At 50.0% G+C, this 19,161-nt stretch overlaps 1 protein-coding gene, 8 non-coding genes and 6 pseudogenes across 9 annotated transcripts; 14 read left to right on the top strand and 1 right to left on the bottom strand.

Moving 5' to 3' along the window:
• The first annotated feature begins 5,370 nt into the window (after positions 1-5,370).
• Positions 5,371-5,499, top strand: LOC119913496 (annotated as a pseudogene).
• A 601-nt stretch (positions 5,500-6,100) lies between these two features.
• On the top strand, positions 6,101-6,219 carry LOC119913488. Its single transcript, XR_005446463.1, has one exon. It is a non-coding gene; the product is annotated as a 5S ribosomal RNA (ribosomal RNA).
• A 604-nt stretch (positions 6,220-6,823) lies between these two features.
• Positions 6,824-6,941, top strand: LOC119913498. The gene has a single exon (XR_005446471.1). It is a non-coding gene; the product is annotated as a 5S ribosomal RNA (ribosomal RNA).
• Positions 6,942-7,544: 603 nt separating this feature from the next.
• LOC119913495 lies at positions 7,545-7,673 on the top strand (annotated as a pseudogene).
• Positions 7,674-8,273: 600 nt separating this feature from the next.
• On the top strand, positions 8,274-8,392 carry LOC119913487. Its single transcript, XR_005446462.1, has one exon. It is a non-coding gene; the product is annotated as a 5S ribosomal RNA (ribosomal RNA).
• Positions 8,393-8,992: 600 nt separating this feature from the next.
• Positions 8,993-9,111, top strand: LOC119913492. Its single transcript, XR_005446467.1, has one exon. It is a non-coding gene; the product is annotated as a 5S ribosomal RNA (ribosomal RNA).
• A 597-nt stretch (positions 9,112-9,708) lies between these two features.
• On the top strand, positions 9,709-9,827 carry LOC119913858. The gene has a single exon (XR_005446691.1). It is a non-coding gene; the product is annotated as a 5S ribosomal RNA (ribosomal RNA).
• A 599-nt stretch (positions 9,828-10,426) lies between these two features.
• LOC119913505 lies at positions 10,427-10,545 on the top strand (annotated as a pseudogene).
• Positions 10,546-11,146: 601 nt separating this feature from the next.
• LOC119913489 lies at positions 11,147-11,265 on the top strand. The gene has a single exon (XR_005446464.1). It is a non-coding gene; the product is annotated as a 5S ribosomal RNA (ribosomal RNA).
• A 597-nt stretch (positions 11,266-11,862) lies between these two features.
• LOC119913503 lies at positions 11,863-11,980 on the top strand (annotated as a pseudogene).
• A 607-nt stretch (positions 11,981-12,587) lies between these two features.
• Positions 12,588-12,696, top strand: LOC119913500 (annotated as a pseudogene).
• A 598-nt stretch (positions 12,697-13,294) lies between these two features.
• Positions 13,295-13,403, top strand: LOC119913508 (annotated as a pseudogene).
• A 598-nt stretch (positions 13,404-14,001) lies between these two features.
• On the top strand, positions 14,002-14,120 carry LOC119913497. Its single transcript, XR_005446470.1, has one exon. It is a non-coding gene; the product is annotated as a 5S ribosomal RNA (ribosomal RNA).
• A 598-nt stretch (positions 14,121-14,718) lies between these two features.
• On the top strand, positions 14,719-14,837 carry LOC119913853. The gene has a single exon (XR_005446686.1). It is a non-coding gene; the product is annotated as a 5S ribosomal RNA (ribosomal RNA).
• Positions 14,838-17,422: 2,585 nt separating this feature from the next.
• LOC119913302 lies at positions 17,423-18,786 on the bottom strand. Its single transcript, XM_038732703.1, has 2 exons — positions 18,265-18,786; positions 17,423-18,169 (listed from the first exon to the last, which is right to left on the bottom strand). The coding sequence occupies exons 1-2, from the start codon at positions 18,698-18,700 to the stop codon at positions 17,829-17,831; spliced, it is 777 nt and encodes a 258-aa protein (XP_038588631.1). The 5' UTR covers positions 18,701-18,786; the 3' UTR covers positions 17,423-17,828.
• Positions 18,787-19,161: the final 375 nt, after the last annotated feature.

Genomic DNA, 19,161 nt, shown 5'->3' with positions numbered 1-19,161 from the left:
GCTGTATGCCAGGGGGGTCCTATAAAACATAAGTTGCTTATTTATTATGGTTTCTGTGAGTTTGAGTTTGTTTGATTTTACAATGATTAGTTCAAAAATGTTTACCCACCTGCATACAACTAAGATGCTTGCTTGCAGTTGCCCAGTGAGAATCCACTGCCTGTGCTGATTTGAACAGGTGGATTCCATCAATGTCAAGGCCTGCAGGTCCCTTGAACTCCATAATGATGGACTCAATTGCTGAAGCTGTCTCCTGTAACAATCATTCACATTCATTTTATACAGTTGGCTGTGAAATTATTTCAAAAATTGGAAGTATTTTCAAAATTAAATATAGAAATGTGACAACTTAGTTAATTTTAGTGAAATTATGTTTTGAGTTTCTTATACATAAAGATTATACATGGATTAATATTACACTTACTTCAATCCCACGGGTGATCCGTCTGACATAGGACCTGATCTGGTGAGGTTTGAGGAAGGCTATCATGTCCTCGTCTGAAAGACTGGCGTACAACTCCTGGTTGCCCTTCCTGACTGCTTGGATTAGGAGCATCATATCGTCCTTGTTGTAGGCCAGCACTGTACCTGCCAGGGCACTCATGAACACCCCATACTTGGCATGGCTCTGTTTGATGACAACAGCATCCCAGCGGTGCAGCCAGTGTCGGATGTCCAGTCTGACCACAGTGCCCTTCTGCACCCAGTGCCCGAACAGAATCTCCAGGAAGGACGAACCACTGCCACTGAAACAATATAAATTAAGCATGTGTTTCTTTGTTTTTTTAACATTAAATTAATGACTAATTTTATCAGTGTTTATGGATGTGTTATTACCTACCGACAACAGTTGTTATCTGCATATATGACAGTTGGTGCAGGAGCCCTAGCTCGTTCAAAGCGGACCATCAGACCTTTGGCCATACGTCTGTAGCACCCCTCAGACTCAGCTGCCACCACCACTGTGGTCAAGAACTGGCCCCACTCATTCAGCACACTGGTGATATACTGCATGGTGCCCTGGCCATCACCATATATCTTCTTAAGGACCTGGAAAACACAAAGCAGAACATTCATTTGATAGTTTCTGTCAATAGCCTGCCTACAATGCATGTACATTTTGTATCCATCACACTTGAACGCTGAACAGTGAGGCCAAAGTTCCTTATTCAAAACAATAAGCTGGCTCAAGTCACTTTAAAGTGACTAAGTAAATATTAAGTCTGTTTAACTTCATGAATTGATACAATACACATACCTTTTTTGTACCATCAATGCAGAGGGTTTCTCCAGTCACACTGAGGATTGAGGCTCTGTACACAGGCATCTTCTCCATCTCCATGATCATGTGTGCACGCCTCAGCACACGGGCAGAAGGAAGGGGAGCCTGGGGCAGAGGAGGGGTGTAAGTACCAGCAGCTTTGACAAAGGACAGGATGCTCTTCTGAGACGATGCAGATCCAGCTGTGTGGGCTTCGTACAGGAAAGTCTGGTACAGGTCACGGCGCTCCACATACCACTCATCATGTCCCTGCTGCAGCAGTCTCTGGACTTTGTTCATGGACACACTGTTGACCCTGTCATTCAGAAGAGTAACCACGCCTTTGTCAATAGCACGCTTCCCACAAAGTATGGCAGGAAACATGCTTCTGATGGCCGGGGCCAAGTTCATCAGAATCTTGGGACTGTGTGCCAGCCAAATGTACTGCTGAACATGAATACTGTCCTCATCTTCACTGTTTGCTTCACTATGTGTCTTACTCACTGCCCGCCGAATCTTTTCACAATGTGAACACTTCAGCTTCTCCAGCTTCTCTGTCAACAGGGTGTAATTGTACTTCATCCCACACACTTGCCTGGCATAACTACCAAAGCCTTTCTTCTCAAGGTATTCACCTGGTGGTGCAGGGCAGTTGGAGCTAGGGCAGCGGATCTTGGCTTGCACCACACCAACTGGGCGCCAGAAGAATACAGGGGTTGTGAAAAAGGCCATCATGTTGGACAGTCCTCCCTTGACAGAAGTAGGAATTGGGGGTGGGTGGAACTCCATCTTCTCCTTTAAAAGCCTTCTCTCCACAATCTCTCCCTTGGCATTCTTGTACTTGGAAGGCCTCTCAAACAGACCATACATCTCATCACATTTCAGCCACTTGATGTTAGGAGGAGATATACCATTGGCTTGTGTAGATGGAGGTGGATGCTCCCAGTATTTCTGCCAGCCCTCCAGCAAGATGCCACTGGTTTCTGAGGCAGAGGTGTCTACAGGGGAAGAAGGTCTTCCCTGAGATGTGCTGAGGCTGTGGGAAGAGTCCTCCTGACTCACAGCCGGTGTGAGCTCTCCCCAGGTGGTCAGCTGTGTGGAGACCGCTACCTCAGACTCTTCAAGGACAGTCTCTGTAGAAAAAACAATCAGACAAAATGTATTGAGCACATTGCTTAAGATGTGAATATAATGACAAACACAAGCATTATACGATAAACAAAGTTTGTTTCTTTTTTTCATGTTATCAGATCTTATTTTAGAGAACACAAATGATATTTGATACAAACATTTTAGTACAGAGCTGCTACAAATTAAATTGATTTTTTTATGTGTTATCTCAATGCCAACAAAGACTTTAGACATTAAATCTGTTACACTGAAAAAGGGCAGCTAGTGAAATACTAAACCTACTGCCATAAAATGTGTGATATTTCAGCAGTGTATTTAGTCAGATATTTGAAATACATCAGTAAGAAAATGTTATATGAATTTTAAAATAGAATTATGGCGTGATAAATGTTAATTACCAGCAGCTGCCAACAATTCAGCATCACTGGCATAGAAAGGATCCTGATGGAACTTAGAAAGGGTAGATTCAGTCTTCTTTCGTTTGTCTTTCCTTGACTCCTGTTCATGCAGAAAATAAAGACATTGTAGAAAAGCACATACAAAGTTGTACTGTACCACATAAACACAAGTAATTACACTGTTACCACTTCCTATGTCTAAAGCACAAACTTTTGTGCAGAGTAAACAGTGATGATTTTACTACTCAAGGTGCATCACATGTGCCTAACTGATTTACACATCCACAACATTTTTTTATAAACAAAACAGGAAATATAATTTTATCTCAGTTAACCCTTGTGTGGTTAAAGGGTTTGTTTAAAGGGTCAAAGTTACCTCCAAACGTTTGTCAAGATGAAAGGTGACAGGTGGGAACTCTCTGGCATACTGCAGCAATCGCTCCTTTTGCCACTTTAGGAGATCGTTCTTCTCACCCTTCTGGCAATATTCAGACAGCAGCCATATGATCCAGCCCACATCATTTTCAAGCAGCCACCTGAAAGACTGTCCTGCATATTTGCCAAATGTGACAACTAGCTGGCCTTTCCACATTTCCCCTCCAGCTTTCTTTGCAGCAGTCTCCGCCTTTTCAGAATCCAGACAGCTGGGGTCTACTGCTTTGCTGGGGACCATTGCCACACTCTTAGCTGCATCCGTACACTGCAGCTTGGCTTCACCCTGCCTGTACAGACGGATGCATGGGTACAGGTGCTGTTTTTGGTGGCTGCTCAGCTGCTGTTTCAAGGAGAAGCTTTTCCCACACACTTCACACACATGTTCCTTTGGACCATGAAGCTGCATGTGCCGAGTCAGGTTGGACTTCACAGAGAAACTCTTGCCACATACACTGCACTTGTGTCCCTCCAAATCCATGCTTTTTATCTGATGTAATAAAACAGAAACAGATTGAGATTAGTTTCTTCTTTTCAAACCGTACAGGGGACTAAACACTGGAAGACCAGGAGATGCAAAACATGTACACAAGTAACAGTACTGCTATTACTATTACTCAAAGTAGAGATAAAAAGGTATTTTGTAAAATAATAATAATTAAAAAAAATACTACACAAGTACTGAGGAATCTTTATGTATGTTATCCGATTTACCTTTTAATATGATATTTCATATGATTAGCTGAAAGTTCAAAAAGGTAGTGGTTTTATAATTTTAGACTATATTTTTGCTTGCCTTGTGTTTTCAGTGTTTTAACATGTTATTGACTGTTAATGGCTTATCAGTTACTATGAGACAAAATAGTTTAAATTAGTGGAGATAAACTATTTAAATGTACAGTATGTATTCAGTCAATTTCAAAAGGACAAACTGGCAAGTGACAGTAGTGTCACTAACCATAAGAAAAATCTACCTGTATTTGGATAGTAAGTTAGTTCTAATGTCTAATGTAATTTTTAGTAAAAATATACAAAGACTATCAATAATTACTGCAGTTTATGATTCATGTTAGTAGTTAGATGGGCGATTATATTTTCCCTATTAAGGCTTTTAAAACTTTAACAGTTGACTAAACACTGGAAGACCAGGAGATGCAAAACATGTACACAAGTAACAGTACTGCTATTACTATTACTTAAAGTAGAGGTAAAAGGTATTTTGTGAAATAATAATAATAATAAAAAAAAATACTACACAAGTACTGAGGAATAATTATGGATGTTATCCTTCATTACCTTTTAATGTGATACTTTGATGATTAGCTTAAAGTTCAAAAGGTATATACTATTTACGCTTGTCACTCCCATGATGCACTTGACCCGGTCAGTCAAAGCAATGGCTGATTGGTGGGTTGAGGAAGCAGCCTGCTCAACAGAGCTCAGTGATTGGCGGATTGAGCTGCTCAACTTGCTCAACGGCGCTCAATTATTGGTCAGTATAGGGACTTAGAGGAGAGTGCGCCTGGGAATACCCGGTGCTGTAAGCCTTTTTCGCTTCGCCTTTGAAAAACGGCAGAGGGCGCTTCGGTGAAAGGAGATCATTTGAACGTCTCTTTAGGAAACAGCAGGGGGCGCTGCTGCTGCTGCTGCTGCTGCTTCTTTTTCTCCCTATCCTGTACACAGTGCTGTGTAAATGTTACATCGTGTTTTGAAGGCCCGTCTGGGGTGTGCAAAGGCAGCTTACGGCCATTCCGGCCTGGGACTGCCCGATCTGGCCTGATCTCGGAAGCCAGGCTTGGCAGGGCCTGCTTAGGACTTGGACGGGAGAGCGTCTGATCCTGGCTAGGGACTTCCAGGCGGACTGGATCCTTTTCCTGAATGTCCACCCAGGAATGAGCGTCTGTTTGTGAGTGAGGACCTCCGGCTGAAGGTGGCCTTGTCGCTGTACCCATACCCGGGAACGGGTGCCTATTCCTGTCTGTGGACTGCCAGCGTGAACGGTGTCCCGGTTCCTGGATGTTTACCCAGGAATCAGTGCCTGTGGATTCCAAGTGACTCTGGAGCACCTTGGACATTATGGGCAGAATACGTTTTTTGTCAATTAGCCGTAGAACATCTTTTGAAGGGCCGTTTGGGGGCGCCTGAGTGGCTTACGGCCACACCGCTCTGGGAGCGCCCGATCTCGTCCGATCTCGTCCGATCTCGGAAGCTAAGCAGAGCAGGGCCTGGTTAGTACTTGGACGGGTGACCGCCTGGGAATACCCGGTGCTGTAAGCCTTTTTCGCTTCGCCTTCGAAAAACGGCAGAGGGCGCTTCGGTGAAAGGAGATCTTTTGAACGTCTCTTTAGGAAACAGCAGGGGGCGCTGCTGCTGCTGCTGCTGCTGCTTCTTTTTCTCCCTATCCTGTACACAGTGCTGTGTAAATGTTACATCGTGTTTTGAAGGCCCGTCTGGGGTGTGCAAAGGCAGCTTACGGCCATTCCGGCCTGGGACTGCCCGATCTCGCCCGATCTCGGAAGCCAGGCTTGGCAGGGCCTGCTTAGGACTTGGACGGGAGAGCGTCTGATCCTGGCTAGGGACTTCCAGGCGGACTGGATCCTTTTCCTGAATGTCCACCCAGGAATGAGCGTCTGTTTGTGAGTGAGGACCTCCGGCTGAAGGTGGCCTTGTCGCTGTACCCATACCCGGGAACGGGTGCCTATTCCTGTCTGTGGACTGCCAGCGTGAACGGTGTCCCGGTTCCTGGATGTTTACCCAGGAATCAGTGCCTGTGGATTCCAAGTGACTCTGGAGCACCTTGGACATTATGGGCAGAATATGTTTTTTGTCAGTTAGCCGTAGAACATCTTTTGAAGGGCCATTTGGGGGCACCTGAGTGGCTTACGGCCACACCGCTCTGGGAGCGCCCGATCTCGTCAGATCTCGGAAGCTAAGCAGAGCAGGGTCTGATTAGTACTTGGACGGGTGACCGCCTGGGAATACCCGGTGCTGTAAGCCTTTTTCGCTTTGCCTTCGAAAAACGGCAGAGGGCGCTTCGGTGAAAGGAGATCTTTTGAACGTCTCTTTAGGAAACAGCAGGGGGCGCTGCTGCTGCTGCTGCTGCTGCTGCTTCTTTTTCTCCCTATCCTGTACACAGTGCTGTGTAAATGTTACATCGTGTTTTGAAGGCCCGTCTGGGGTGTGCAAAGGCAGCTTACGGCCATTCCGGCCTGGGACTGCCCAATCTCGCCTGATCTCGGAAGCCAGGCTTGGCAGGGCCTGCTTAGGACTTGGACGGGAGAGCGTCTGATCCTGGCTAGGGACTTCCAGGCGGACTGGATCCTTTTCCTGAATGTCCACCCAGGAATGAGCGTCTGCTTGTGAGTGAGGACCTCCGGCTGAAGGTGGCCTTGTCGCTGTACCCATACCCGGGAACGGGTGCCTATTCCTGTCTGTGGACTGCCAGCGTGAACGGTGTCCCGGTTCCTGGATGTTTACCCAGGAATCAGTGCCTGTGGATTCCAAGTGACTCTGGAGCACCTTGGACATTATGGGCAGAATACGTTTTTTGTCAATTAGCCGTAGAACATCTTTTGAAGGGCCATTTGGGGGCGCCTGAGTGGCTTACGGCCACACCGCTCTGGGAGGGCCCGATCTCGTCAGATCTCGGAAGCTAAGCAGAGCAGGGCCTGGTTAGTACTTGGATGGGTGACCGCCTGGGAATACCCGGTGCTTAAGCCTTTTTCGCTTCGCCTTCGAAAAACGGCAGAGGGCGCTTCGGTGAAAGGAGATCTTTTGAACGTCTCTTTAGGAAACAGCAGGGGGCGTGCTCTGCTGCTGCTGCTGCTGCTTCTTTTTCTCCCTATCCTGTACACAGTGCTGTGTAAATGTTACATCGTGTTTTGAAGGCCCGTCTGGGGTGTGCAAAGGCAGCTTACGGCCATTCCGGCCTGGGACTGCCCGATCTCGCCTGATCTCGGAAGCCAGGCTCGGGCCAGGCCTGCTTAGGACTTGGACGGGAGAGCGTCTGATCCTGACTAGGGACTTCCAGGCGGACTGGATCCTTTTCCTGAATGTCCACCCAGGAATGAGCGTCTGTTTGTGAGTGAGGACCTCCGGCTGAAGGTGGCCTTGTCGCTGTACCCATACCCGGGAACGGGTGCCTATTCCTGTCTGTGGACTGCCAGCGTGAACGGTGTCCCGGTTCCTGGATGTTTACCCAGGAATCAGTGCCTGTGGATTCCAAGTGACTCTGGAGCACCTTGGACATTATGGGCAGAATACGTTTTTTGTCAATTAGCCGTAGAACATCTTTTGAAGGGCCGTTTGGGGGCGCCTGAGTGGCTTACGGCCACACCGCTCTGGGAGCGCCCGATCTCGTCCGATCTCGTCCGATCTCGGAAGCTAAGCAGAGCAGGGCCTGGTTAGTACTTGGACGGGTGACCGCCTGGGAATACCCGGTGCTGTAAGCCTTTTTCGCTTCGCCTTCGAAAAACGGCAGAGGGCGCTTCGGTGAAAGGAGATCTTTTGAACGTCTCTTTAGGAAACAGCAGGGGGCGCTGCTGCTGCTGCTGCTGCTGCTTCTTTTTCTCCCTATCCTGTACACAGTGCTGTGTAAATGTTACATCGTGTTTTGAAGGCCCGTCTGGGGTGTGCAAAGGCAGCTTACGGCCATTCCGGCCTGGGACTGCCCGATCTCGCCTGATCTCGGAAGCCAGGCTTGGCAGGGCCTGCTTAGGACTTGGACGGGAGAGCGTCTGATCCTGGCTAGGGACTTCCAGGCGGACTGGATCCTTTTCCTGAATGTCCACCCAGGAATGAGCGTCTGTTTGTGAGTGAGGACCTCCGGCTGAAGGTGGCCTTGTCGCTGTACCCATACCCGGGAACGGGTGCCTATTCCTGTCTGTGGACTGCCAGCGTGAACGGTGTCCCGGTTCCTGGATGTTTACCCAGGAATCAGTGCCTGTGGATTCCAAGTGACTCTGGAGCACCTTGGACATTATGGGCAGAATACGTTTTTTGTCAATTAGCCGTAGAACATCTTTTGAAGGGCCGTTTGGGGGCCCTGAGTGGCTTACGGCCACACCGCTCTGGGAGCGCCCGATCTCGTCAGATCTCGGAAGCTAAGCAGAGCAGGGCCTGGTTAGTACTTGGACGGGTGACCGCCTGGGAATACCCGGTGCTGTAAGCCTTTTTCGCTTCGCCTTCGAAAAACGGCAGAGGGCGCTTCGGTGAAAGGAGATCTTTTGAACGTCTCTTTAGGAAACAGCAGGGGGCGCTGCTGCTGCTGCTGCTGCTGCTTCTTTTTCTCCCTATCCTGTACACAGTGCTGTGAAATGTTACATCGTGTTTTGAAGGCCCGTCTGGGGTGTGCAAAGGCAGCTTACGGCCATTCCGGCCTGGGACTGCCCGATCTCGCCTGATCTCGGAAGCCAGGCTTGGCAGGGCCTGCTTAGGACTTGGACGGGAGAGCGTCTGATCCTGGCTAGGGACTTCCAGGCGGACTGGATCCTTTTCCTGAATGTCCACCCAGGAATGAGCGTCTGTTTGTGAGTGAGGACCTCCGGCTGAAGGTGGCCTTGTCGCTGTACCCATACCCGGGAACGGGTGCCTATTCCTGTCTGTGGACTGCCAGCGTGAACGGTGTCCCGGTTCCTGGATGTTTACCCAGGAATCAGTGCCTGTGGATTCCAAGTGACTCTGGAGCACCTTGGACATTATGGGCAGAATACGTTTTTTGTCAATTAGCCATAGAACATCTTTTGAAGGGCCGTTTGGGGGCGCCTGAGTGGCTTACGGCCACACCGCTCTGGGAGCGCCCGATCTCGTCCGATCTCGGAAGCTAAGCAGAGCAGGGCCTGGTTAGTACTTGGACGGGTGACCGCCTGGGAATACCCGGTGCTGTAAGCCTTTTTCGCTTCGCCTCGAAAAACGGCAGAGGGCGCTTCGGTGAAAGGAGATCTTTTGAACGTCTCTTTAGGAAACAGCAGGGGGCGCTACTGCTGCTGCTGCTGCTTCTTTTTCTCCCTATCCTGTACACAGTGCTGTGTAAATGTTACATCGTGTTTTGAAGGCCCGTCTGGGGTGTGCAAAGGCAGCTTACGGCCATTCCGGCCTGGGACTGCCCGATCTCGCCTGATCTCGGAAGCCAGGCTTGGCAGGGCCTGCTTAGGACTTGGACGGGAGAGCGTCTGATCCTGGCTAGGGACTTCCAGGCGGACTGGATCCTTTTCCTGAATGTCCACCCAGGAATGAGCGTCTGTTTGTGAGTGAGGACCTCCGGCTGAAGGTGGCCTTGTCGCTGTACCCATACCCGGGAACGGGTGCCTATTCCTGTCTGTGGACTGCCAGCGTGAACGGTGTCCCGGTTCCTGGATGTTTACCCAGGAATCAGTGCCTGTGGATTCCAAGTGACTCTGGAGCACCTTGGACATTATGGGCAGAATACGTTTTTTGTCAATTAGCCGTAGAACATCTTTTGAAGGGCCATTTGGGGGCGCCTGAGTGGCTTACGGCCACACCGCTCTGGGAGCGCCCGATCTCGTCAGATCTCGGAAGCTAAGCAGAGCAGGGCCTGGTTAGTACTTGGACGGGTGACCGCCTGGGAATACCCGGTGCTGTAAGCCTTTTTCGCTTCGCCTTCGAAAAACGGCAGAGGGCGCTTCGGTGAAAGGAGATCTTTTGAACGTCTCTTTAGGAAACAGCAGGGGGCGGCTGCTGCTGCTGCTGCTGCTTCTTTTTCTCCCTATCCTGTACACAGTGCTGTGTAAATGTTACATCGTGTTTTGAAGGCCCGTCTGGGGTGTGCAAAGGCAGCTTACGGCCATTCCGGCCTGGGACTGCCCGATCTCGCCTGATCTCGGAAGCCAGGCTTGGCAGGGCCTGCTTAGGACTTGGACGGGAGAGCGTCTGATCCTGGCTAGGGACTTCCAGGCGGACTGGATCCTTTTCCTGAATGTCCACCCAGGAATGAGCGTCTGTTTGTGAGTGAGGACCTCCGGCTGAAGGTGGCCTTGTCGCTGTACCCATACCCGGGAACGGGTGCCTATTCCTGTCTGTGGACTGCCAGCGTGAACGGTGTCCCGGTTCCTGGATGTTTACCCAGGAATCAGTGCCTGTGGATTCCAAGTGACTCTGGAGCACCTTGGACATTATGGGCAGAATACGTTTTTTGTCAATTAGCCGTAGAACATCTTTTGAAGGGCCGTTTGGGGGCGCCTGAGTGGCTTACGGCCACACCGCTCTGGGAGCGCCCGATCTTGTCAGATCTGGGAAGCTAAGCAGAGCAGGGTCTGGTTAGTACTTGGATGGGTGACCGCCTGGGAATAACCGGTGCTTTAAGCCTTTTTCGCTTCGCCTTCGAAAAACGGCAGAGGGCGCTTCGGTGAAAGGAGATCTTTTGAACGTCTCTTTAGGAAACAGCAGGGGGCGCTGCTGCTGCTGCTGCTGCTGCTTCTTTTTCTCCCTATCCTGTACACAGTGCTGTGAAAATGTTACATCGTGTTTTGAAGGCCCGTCTGGGGTGTGCAAAGGCAGCTTACGGCCATTCCGGCCTGGGACTGCCCAATCTCGCCTGATCTCGGAAGCCAGGCTTGGCAGGGCCTGCTTAGGACTTGGACGGGAGAGCGTCTGATCCTGGCTAGGGACTTCCAGGCGGACTGGATCCTTTTCCTGAATGTCCACCCAGGAATGAGCGTCTGCTTGTGAGTGAGGACCTCCGGCTGAAGGTGGCCTTGTCGCTGTACCCATACCCGGGAACGGGTGCCTATTCCTGTCTGTGGACTGCCAGCGTGAACGGTGTCCCGGTTCCTGGATGTTTACCCAGGAATCAGTGCCTGTGGATTCCAAGTGACTCTGGAGCACCTTGGACATTATGGGCAGAATACGTTTTTTGTCAATTAGCCGTAGAACATCTTTTGAAGGGCCGTTTGGGGGAGCCTGAGTGGCTTACGGCCACACCGCTCTGGGAGCGCCCGATCTCGTCCGATCTCGGAAGCTAAGCAGAGCAGGGTCTGGTTAGTACTTGGACGGGTGACCGCCTGGGAATACCCAGTGCTGTAAGCCTTTTTCGCTTCGCCTCCGAAAAACGGCAGAGGGCGCTTCGGTGAAAGGAGATCTTTTGAACGTCTCTTTAGGAAACAGCAGGGGGCGCTACTGCTGCTGCTGCTGCTTCTTTTTCTCCCTATCCTGTACACAGTGCTGTGTAAATGTTACATCGTGTTTTGAAGGCCCGTCTGGGGTGTGCAAAGGCAGCTTACGGCCATTCCGGCCTGGGACTGCCCGATCTCGCCTGATCTCGGAAGCCAGGCTTGGCAGGGCCTGCTTAGGACTTGGACGGGAGAGCGTCTGATCCTGGCTAGGGACTTCTAGGCGGACTGGATCCTTTTCCTGAATGTCCACCCAGGAATGAGCGTCTGTTTGTGAGTGAGGACCTCCGGCTGAAGGTGGCCTTGTCGCTGTACCCATACCCGGGAACGGGTGCCTATTCCTGTCTGTGGACTGCCAGCGTGAACGGTGTCCCGGTTCCTGGATGTTTACCCAGGAATCAGTGCCTGTGGATTCCAAGTGACTCTGGAGCACCTTGGACATTATGGGCAGAATACGTTTTTTGTCAATTAGCCGTAGAACATCTTTTGAAGGGCCATTTGGGGGGCCTGAGTGGCTTACGGCCACACCGCTCTGGGAGGGCCGATCTCGTCAGATCTCGGAAGCTAAGCAGAGCAGGGCCTGGTTAGTACTTGGATGGGTGACCGCCTGGGAATACCCAGTGCTTTAAGCCTTTTTCGCTTCGCCTTCGAAAAACGGCAGAGGGCGCTTCGGTGAAAGGAGATCTTTTGAACGTCTCTTTAGGAAACAGCAGGGGGCGGTGCCTCTGCTGCTGCTGCTGCTGCATCTTTTTCTCCCTATCCTGTACACAGTGCTGTGTAAATGTTACATCGTGTTTTGAAGGCCCGTCTGGGGTGTGCAAAGGCAGCTTACGGCCATTCCGGCCTGGGACTGCCCGATCTCGCCTGATCTCGGAAGCCAGGCTCGGAAGCCAGGCCTGCTTAGGACTTGGACGGGAGAGCGTCTGATCCTGACTAGGGACTTCCAGGCGGACTGGATCCTTTTCCTGAATGTCCACCCAGGAATGAGCGTCTGTTTGTGAGTGAGGACCTCCGGCTGAAGGTGGCCTTGTCGCTGTACCCATACCCGGGAACGGGTGCCTATTCCTGTCTGTGGACTGCCAGCGTGAACGGTGTCCCGGTTCCTGGATGTTTACCCAGGAATCAGTGCCTGTGGATTCCAAGTGACTCTGGAGCACCTTGGACATTATGGGCAGAATACGTTTTTTGTCAATTAGCCGTAGAACATCTTTTGAAGGGCCGTTTGGGGGCGCCTGAGTGGCTTACGGCCACACCGCTCTGGGAGCGCCTGATCTCGGAAGCTAAGCAGAGCAGGGCCTGGTTAGTACTTGGACGGGTGACCGCCTGGGAATACCTGGTGCTGTAAGCCTTTTTCGCTTCGCCTTCGAAAAACGGCAGAGGGCACTTCGGTGAAAGGAGATCTTTTGAACGTCTCTTTAGGAAACAGCAGGGGGCGCTGCTGCTGCTGCTGCTGCTTCTTTTTCTCCCGATCCTGTACACAGTGCTGTGTAAATGTTACATCGTGTTTTGAAGGCCCATCTGGGGTGTGCAAAGGCAGCTTACGGCCATTCCGGCCTGGGACTGCCCGATCTCGCCTGATCTCGGAAGCCAGGCTTGGCAGGGCCTGCTTAGGACTTGGACGGGAGAGCGTCTGATCCTGGCTAGGGACTTCCAGGCGGACTGGATCCTTTTCCTGAATGTCCACCCAGGAATGAGCGTCTGTTTGTGAGTGAGGACCTCCGGCTGAAGGTGGCCTTGTCGCTGTACCCATACCCGGGAACGGGTGCCTATTCCTGTCTGTGGACTGCCAGCGTGAACGGTGTCCCGGTTCCTGGATGTTTACCCAGGAATCAGTGCCTGTGGATTCCAAGTGACTCTGGAGCACCTTGGACATTATGGGCAGAATACGTTTTTTGTCAATTAGCCGTAGAACATCTTTTGAAGGGCCGTTTGGGGGAGCTTGAGTGGCTTACGGCCACACCGCTCTGGGAGCGTCAGATCTCGAAAGCTAAGCAGAGCGGGGTCTGGTTAGTACTTGAACGGGTGACCGCCTGGGAATACCAGGTGCTGTAAGCCTTTTTCGCTTCGCCTTCGAAAAACGGCAGAGGGCGCTTCGGTGAAAGGAGATCTTTTGAACGTCTCTTTAGGAAACAGCAGGGGGCGCTGCTGCTGCTGCTGCTGCTTCTTTTTCTCCCGATCCTGTACACAGTGCTGTGTAAATGTTACATCGTGTTTTGAAAGCCCATCTGGGGTGTGCAAAGGCAGCTTACGGCCATTCCGGCCTGGGACTGCCCGATCTCGCCTGATCTCGGAAGCCAGGCTTGGCAGGGCCTGCTTAGGACTTGGACGGGAGAGCGTCTGATCCTGGCTAGGGACTTCCAGGCGGACTGGATCCTTTTCCTGAATGTCCACCCAGGAATGAGCGTCTGTTTGTGAGTGAGGACCTCCGGCTGAAGGTGGCCTTGTCGCTGTACCCATACCCGGGAACGGGTGCCTATTCCTGTCTGTGGACTGCCAGCGTGAACGGTGTCCCGGTTCCTGGATGTTTACCCAGGAATCAGTGCCTGTGGATTCCAAGTGACTCTGGAGCACCTTGGACATTATGGGCAGAATACGTTTTTTGTCAATTAGCCGTAGAACATCTTTTGAAGGGCCGTTTGGGGGCGCCTGAATGTCTTACGGCCACACCGCTCTGGGAGGGCCCGATCTTGTCCGATCTCGGAAGCTAAGCAGAGCAGGGCCTGGTTAGTACTTGGACGGGTGACCGCCTGGGAATACCCGGTGCTGTAAGCCGTTTTCGCTTCGCCATCGAAAAACGGCAGAGGGCGCTTCGGTGAAAGGAGATCTTTTGAACGTGTCTTTAGGAAACAGCAGGGGGCGCTGCTGCTGCTGCTGCTGCCTCTTTTTCTCCCTATCCTGTACACAGTGCTGTGTAAATGTTACATCGTGTTTTGAAGGCCCGTCTGGGGTGTGCAAAGGCAGCTTACGGCCATTCCGGCCTGGGACTGCCCGATCTCGCCTGATCTCGGAAGCCAGGCTTGGCAGGGCCTGCTTAGGACTTGGACGGGAGAGCGTCTGATCCTGGCTAGGGACTTCCAGGCGGACTGGATCCTTTTCCTGAATGTCCACCCAGGAATGAGCGTCTGTTTGTGAGTGAGGACCTCCGGCTGAAGGTGGCCTTGTCGCTGTACCCATACCCGGGAACGGGTGCCTATTCCTGTCTGTGGACTGCCAGCGTGAACGGTGTCCCGGTTCCTGGATGTTTACCCAGGAATCAGTGCCTGTGGATTCCAAGTGACTCTGGAGCACCTTGGACATTATGGGCAGAATACGTTTTTTGTCAATTAGCCGTAGAACATCTTTTGAAGGGCCGTTTGGGGGCGCCTGAGTGGCTTACGGCCACACCGCTCTGGGAGCGCCCGATCTCGTCCGATCTCGGAAGCTAAGCAGAGCAGGGCCTGGTTAGTACTTGGACGGGTGACCGCCTGGGAATACCCGGTGCTGTAAGCCTTTTTCGCTTTGCCTTCGAAAAACGGCAGAGGGCGCTTCGGTGAAAGGAGATCTTTTGAACGTCTCTTTAGGAAACAGCAGGGGGCGGTGCTGCTGCTGCTGGTTCTTTTTCTCCCTATCCTGTACACAGTGCTGTGTTACTCAGAGAATTCTACATGAAAGCCTCTAAAAGGTAGAAGCAGGCTCTTTTAACCTGTACACATTGAGTTGATGGCTTCCAGTGACCTGTTGGACTTTGGAGTCAAATTTCACTCACTTTCTGTTGTTTTGCACAGATCAGTCACAGGACAGAGTGTTTCACCAGATCTCACCTTTACAACAAACAATACCAATTTCATACAGCCATATTTCTCTCAACAGTACTCTTTTGCTTCTTAAGCCTAAGCGAGTGTGTAAAGCGCCTTTTGTGGATTTTATGAGCTAAATGGAGTTTTAATACCAAAATACAACTGTATGATGGGTGTGGGACGCTTATTTGAGCTGTATGAGTCCTGTTCAGTGAAATATGGCTGTATGAAATTGGTATTGTTTGTTGTAAAGGTGAGATCTGGTGAAACACTATTGACCTGTAGGGCACTGTAACGATGTTACAGGAGGAGATACAAACGAGAGAACAGAGATACACGGAAAACATGCATACGCTCAAAGAGAAGTATGCGGAGCTGGAAGCCATTCGCGAAAAGGACATAGGAGATGCAAGTGTACGTGATACGGAACACGATAAGGCCATAATCGCGTTAACGGATATGCTCGCAGGCCTAACCGCGGACATTCGTAATCGAGATAGAGAGGACGAAACCGTGAGGAAAAACAATGAAGAGAAACGAATAGAAGTAGAGCACGAGCTCGATACGCTCGAATCGCGTAACGTAGTATTGAAACAGGAAAACGAGGACCTTAAGGGTGAGATACGGGCACTAACAACCCGGTACAGTGAGAATATTACAAGACTCCAGGTACAGTTCGAGGAGTCGCAGAGTAAGGTACTCGAGCTATCAGAGTGCATATGTAATGCTCGGGGTGAACTGGATAGGGTTATGGCTAGTGAGAAAAGGGCCCGCGGTGAGCGTGATGATCTCGAGCAAGAGGTACGTATGCTCAATGTGGACAATGGTGTACTTCTGAAATATAACAAGGACATGCGTCTCTTGTTGGAAGATCTGTTTGGTATAGAGAACTGCGAACCTACCCAGGTGTTACAATTAATCGATCAAGGTCAGCGGGCCTCCCTGGTCAGGATACGTGGGTTACTTACACGTGCGTGCCGGTTGGTGAAGCGTATACCGGATGAACACACGGAATTAATGGAATGTGACAATAAGGTTGGGATCGTGTTTAAGAGATACGAACACGATATATATAATATCCTAACAGGCATGGAGGAGCCAGTCATGGACTGGACAGGTTCCACTCGTAAGCGACACATTCGTACACCTACCAGAGCCAAGACACGGAAAACCGTACCCGAACCTATGGATGAGCATGTGTATACCAAGGGTAGTGACGAAGATGAGAAAAAGTATATGAAGTTACAACGGGAGGACGGTTACAGTGGCATTCTGGAGAAAGCCGAGATGAGTGATATTCCTTTGGATGACAGGCAGCGCCCGGGGGCCCGGGTTTGTGCTAGCGGTCAGTTGGTGTGGATGAGACTATCCACCTAGATGCGAAACACAATATTGCCTCGCATCTTGACCTTACTGTGAAAACAGAGGGTACCTTACCTGAGGTGCGTGTTTATGTGAAAGACGAACGCTCTAAATCAGAGTGTGAGGACCGTCGTGTGTCACAGAGCCAGCTGCCAGCTGACCACTCACAGAAAACACCGTGTAGCCCGAACCGTGACTCGGTACCACCTGGCCGCTCGGCTGCAATCCAGGTGCATAGACAAGATAATGGTAACACTTTTGACATTGAACTCGGGACTGACACGAAGACACTCAGGGTACCTATCCCTGGACACATAGCGGAGACCTTGATTACATATGGGGATGTTAAACTCATCACACTCGGGCGCGGCAAGCCTCTCAAGAAATTATGCGATGTACTACAAAAATCCAACTATTGGAAATGGCAAGGCTGCATCAATGTACACTAGACTGGACTATAGGGACTCGAGTTTGTATGTAATCATAGTGTACAAGCGGGACAAAGGTCGACTGTATTACTTGCTATCTGTTGAGGTATCCGGTTCTTACACGTGCAACCTTCTCGGTATACCCTTCTCGGATATCTGTTCACTCTCACATTCCACGCACGTGAATAAATGTATGGGCCCTAATCATACATGTCTAATAACGTGTGTTGGTACGGACAGTGTTGTGTTACATGACAATGAGGAGGGTGATAGCACACAAGAGGTTTAACAAAGGCACCTTTCGCCAAAACACTGGTCTAATACGTGTACAGGTATAACAAAGGAGCATTAAACAGAGACCGATCTTCTATCAGTATGATTGCAACAGTGCACAACTGGACACAGTAAGGGACACAAGCTCGTAATGAGTGTACAATGTTTAATAAAGTGACATGCTCTTAATGGGTGTACAATGTTTAATAAAGTGACATGTGTCAACAATGACATTTCGTGTATTGCTTTCACACGTATAGGTTTTACAAATCATGTATGTACACATCCAACACCTCTTAGGACATTACCAGGTAGTAGTACCATTTGGAAACGTATTACAATATAACAACACCGTACAGCACACAGCTCCTAATACACGGAGCCTAAGAATAGCCAAGGGTAATAAAGTAGTACTCGAACGTTACCCGATCGAGGAACACTACACACAGAACACAGATATTAGTATGCAACGCTACTACTACAGATTATATCTCACCACAGGTACGTATAATAAATACTGGGACATGCCATCGGGCTAATGAATATACAGGGAACATGGTCTACGTATGTAATAACTCTGAGCGTAACAGTGTCCACACACAGAACACGGGTACGTTAAGAATGGTCCAGAGAGATATTTGTCAGAAATGGAGTTTTGAGAGTCTTGTATTTGCCTTCTTGCACACGAGACAGCGCGTTCCATCGCATGTACAGGATACATGGCCGCAGCTTAGCACCCATGACTTAACACATTGACATTTATTACATTGGAACTGGAACCCGGGTGGAATCCAGAGTGCTTTACCTACACTTATCTCCTTACAAACCCCCCACGTAACACGGGTTTCAGATCTCAGTGTCGCGTAGCACACGTGACAGCACACGTGTCCGCAGTGTAGGTATCTGTCAGCGTCTCCAAAGCAGCAGTAGCATTGTACAGGGCTCCTTTCACGTCCCACACCGGCGAGTACCACGATGTCATCTGCAAGACAACATATTACATATTCACATGTATGTTCATAAGACCCGGTGTCACTATCGGGTAAACAAATATCGTATCATGCGGTTGTATATTACCAGTAATCACGAGCCCGTTGTCCCGTTCCACCTCCATCACCGGAACGAGGCTACAGTCTGGTGTCACGTGCGCAGATGGGATGAATCGCCCATCCTGAGTGATAACATCTCTGACTGTAGTCAGTGAATCCTGGTAATACAAGGCTACCATCATCTCATCATGCGCGGGCAATCCGTTCGTATGCACAGAGGTATGTGTATGAACACCGGTTCTGCCAGGTCTGCGTTTCAGAGCATTGTACCTGGCCCTCATTTTCACATGTTTCATTTTATGATACAAGGGCGGGAAGCCCGGTGCACGTGCAAAGTGTTCATCCTGGGTAGACACTGCTGCGTATACCACTGTCATGTCATGATCTATCAGGGCGGTACATGGTGCCCTAGTTGACAGTGATATGTGCGAGTCCCAGACCTCTGAACAGGTAAGATTGTACATTCGTAGAAGTTCGTAGAGCGATTGAGACTCTTCGCATCGAACTGTGGTCAGTCTGTTTGTAGTCCCAGGCACTATCACAGTAACATCATGGGGCTTCTGTGGACACACACACACACACAGAGAGAGAGAGAGAGAGAGAGAGAGAGAGAGAGAGAGAGAGAGAGAGAGAGAAACAGAGAGAGAGAGGGAGAAACAGAGAGGGAGAGACAGAGAGGGAGAGAGAGGGAGAAACAGAGAGGGAGAGACAGAGAGGGAGAGAGAGAAACACACACACAGAGAGAGAGAGAGAGAGAGAGAGAGAGAGAGAGAGAGAGAGAGAGAGAGAGAGATTTGATTTTCAAAACCCTTTTTAATTACAATATACACAATAACTATTACAAACTGCCAAACAACATCATTAATTTAAAGACCAATAAAAAATCTTAAAAGATAGAAAACAGCAACTCTTCTTCAACAATTTC

The sequence above is a fragment of the Micropterus salmoides genome, unplaced genomic scaffold (assembly GCF_014851395.1).
Source record: "Micropterus salmoides isolate LMB-PRFRI ecotype aquatic unplaced genomic scaffold, ASM1485139v1 Ms_hic_scaffold_2, whole genome shotgun sequence".
In the NCBI taxonomy this organism is placed as follows: domain Eukaryota; kingdom Metazoa; phylum Chordata; class Actinopteri; order Centrarchiformes; family Centrarchidae; genus Micropterus; species Micropterus salmoides.
Note: the sequence above shows the minus strand (reverse complement) of the source record. Positions and strands in the feature narration are given on the sequence as shown.

What these genes read in the sequence shown, in the direction of transcription:
- LOC119913302 (XM_038732703.1), bottom strand. Translation starts at nt 18,700, where the DNA reads ATGTACAATCTTACCTGTTCAGAGGTCTGGGACTCGCACATATCACTG. An exon ending in CAACGGGCTCGTGATTACTG is followed by an intron (nt 18,170 to 18,264) that starts GTAATATACAAC and finishes GTTGTCTTGCAG; the next exon opens with ATGACATCGTGGTACTCGCC.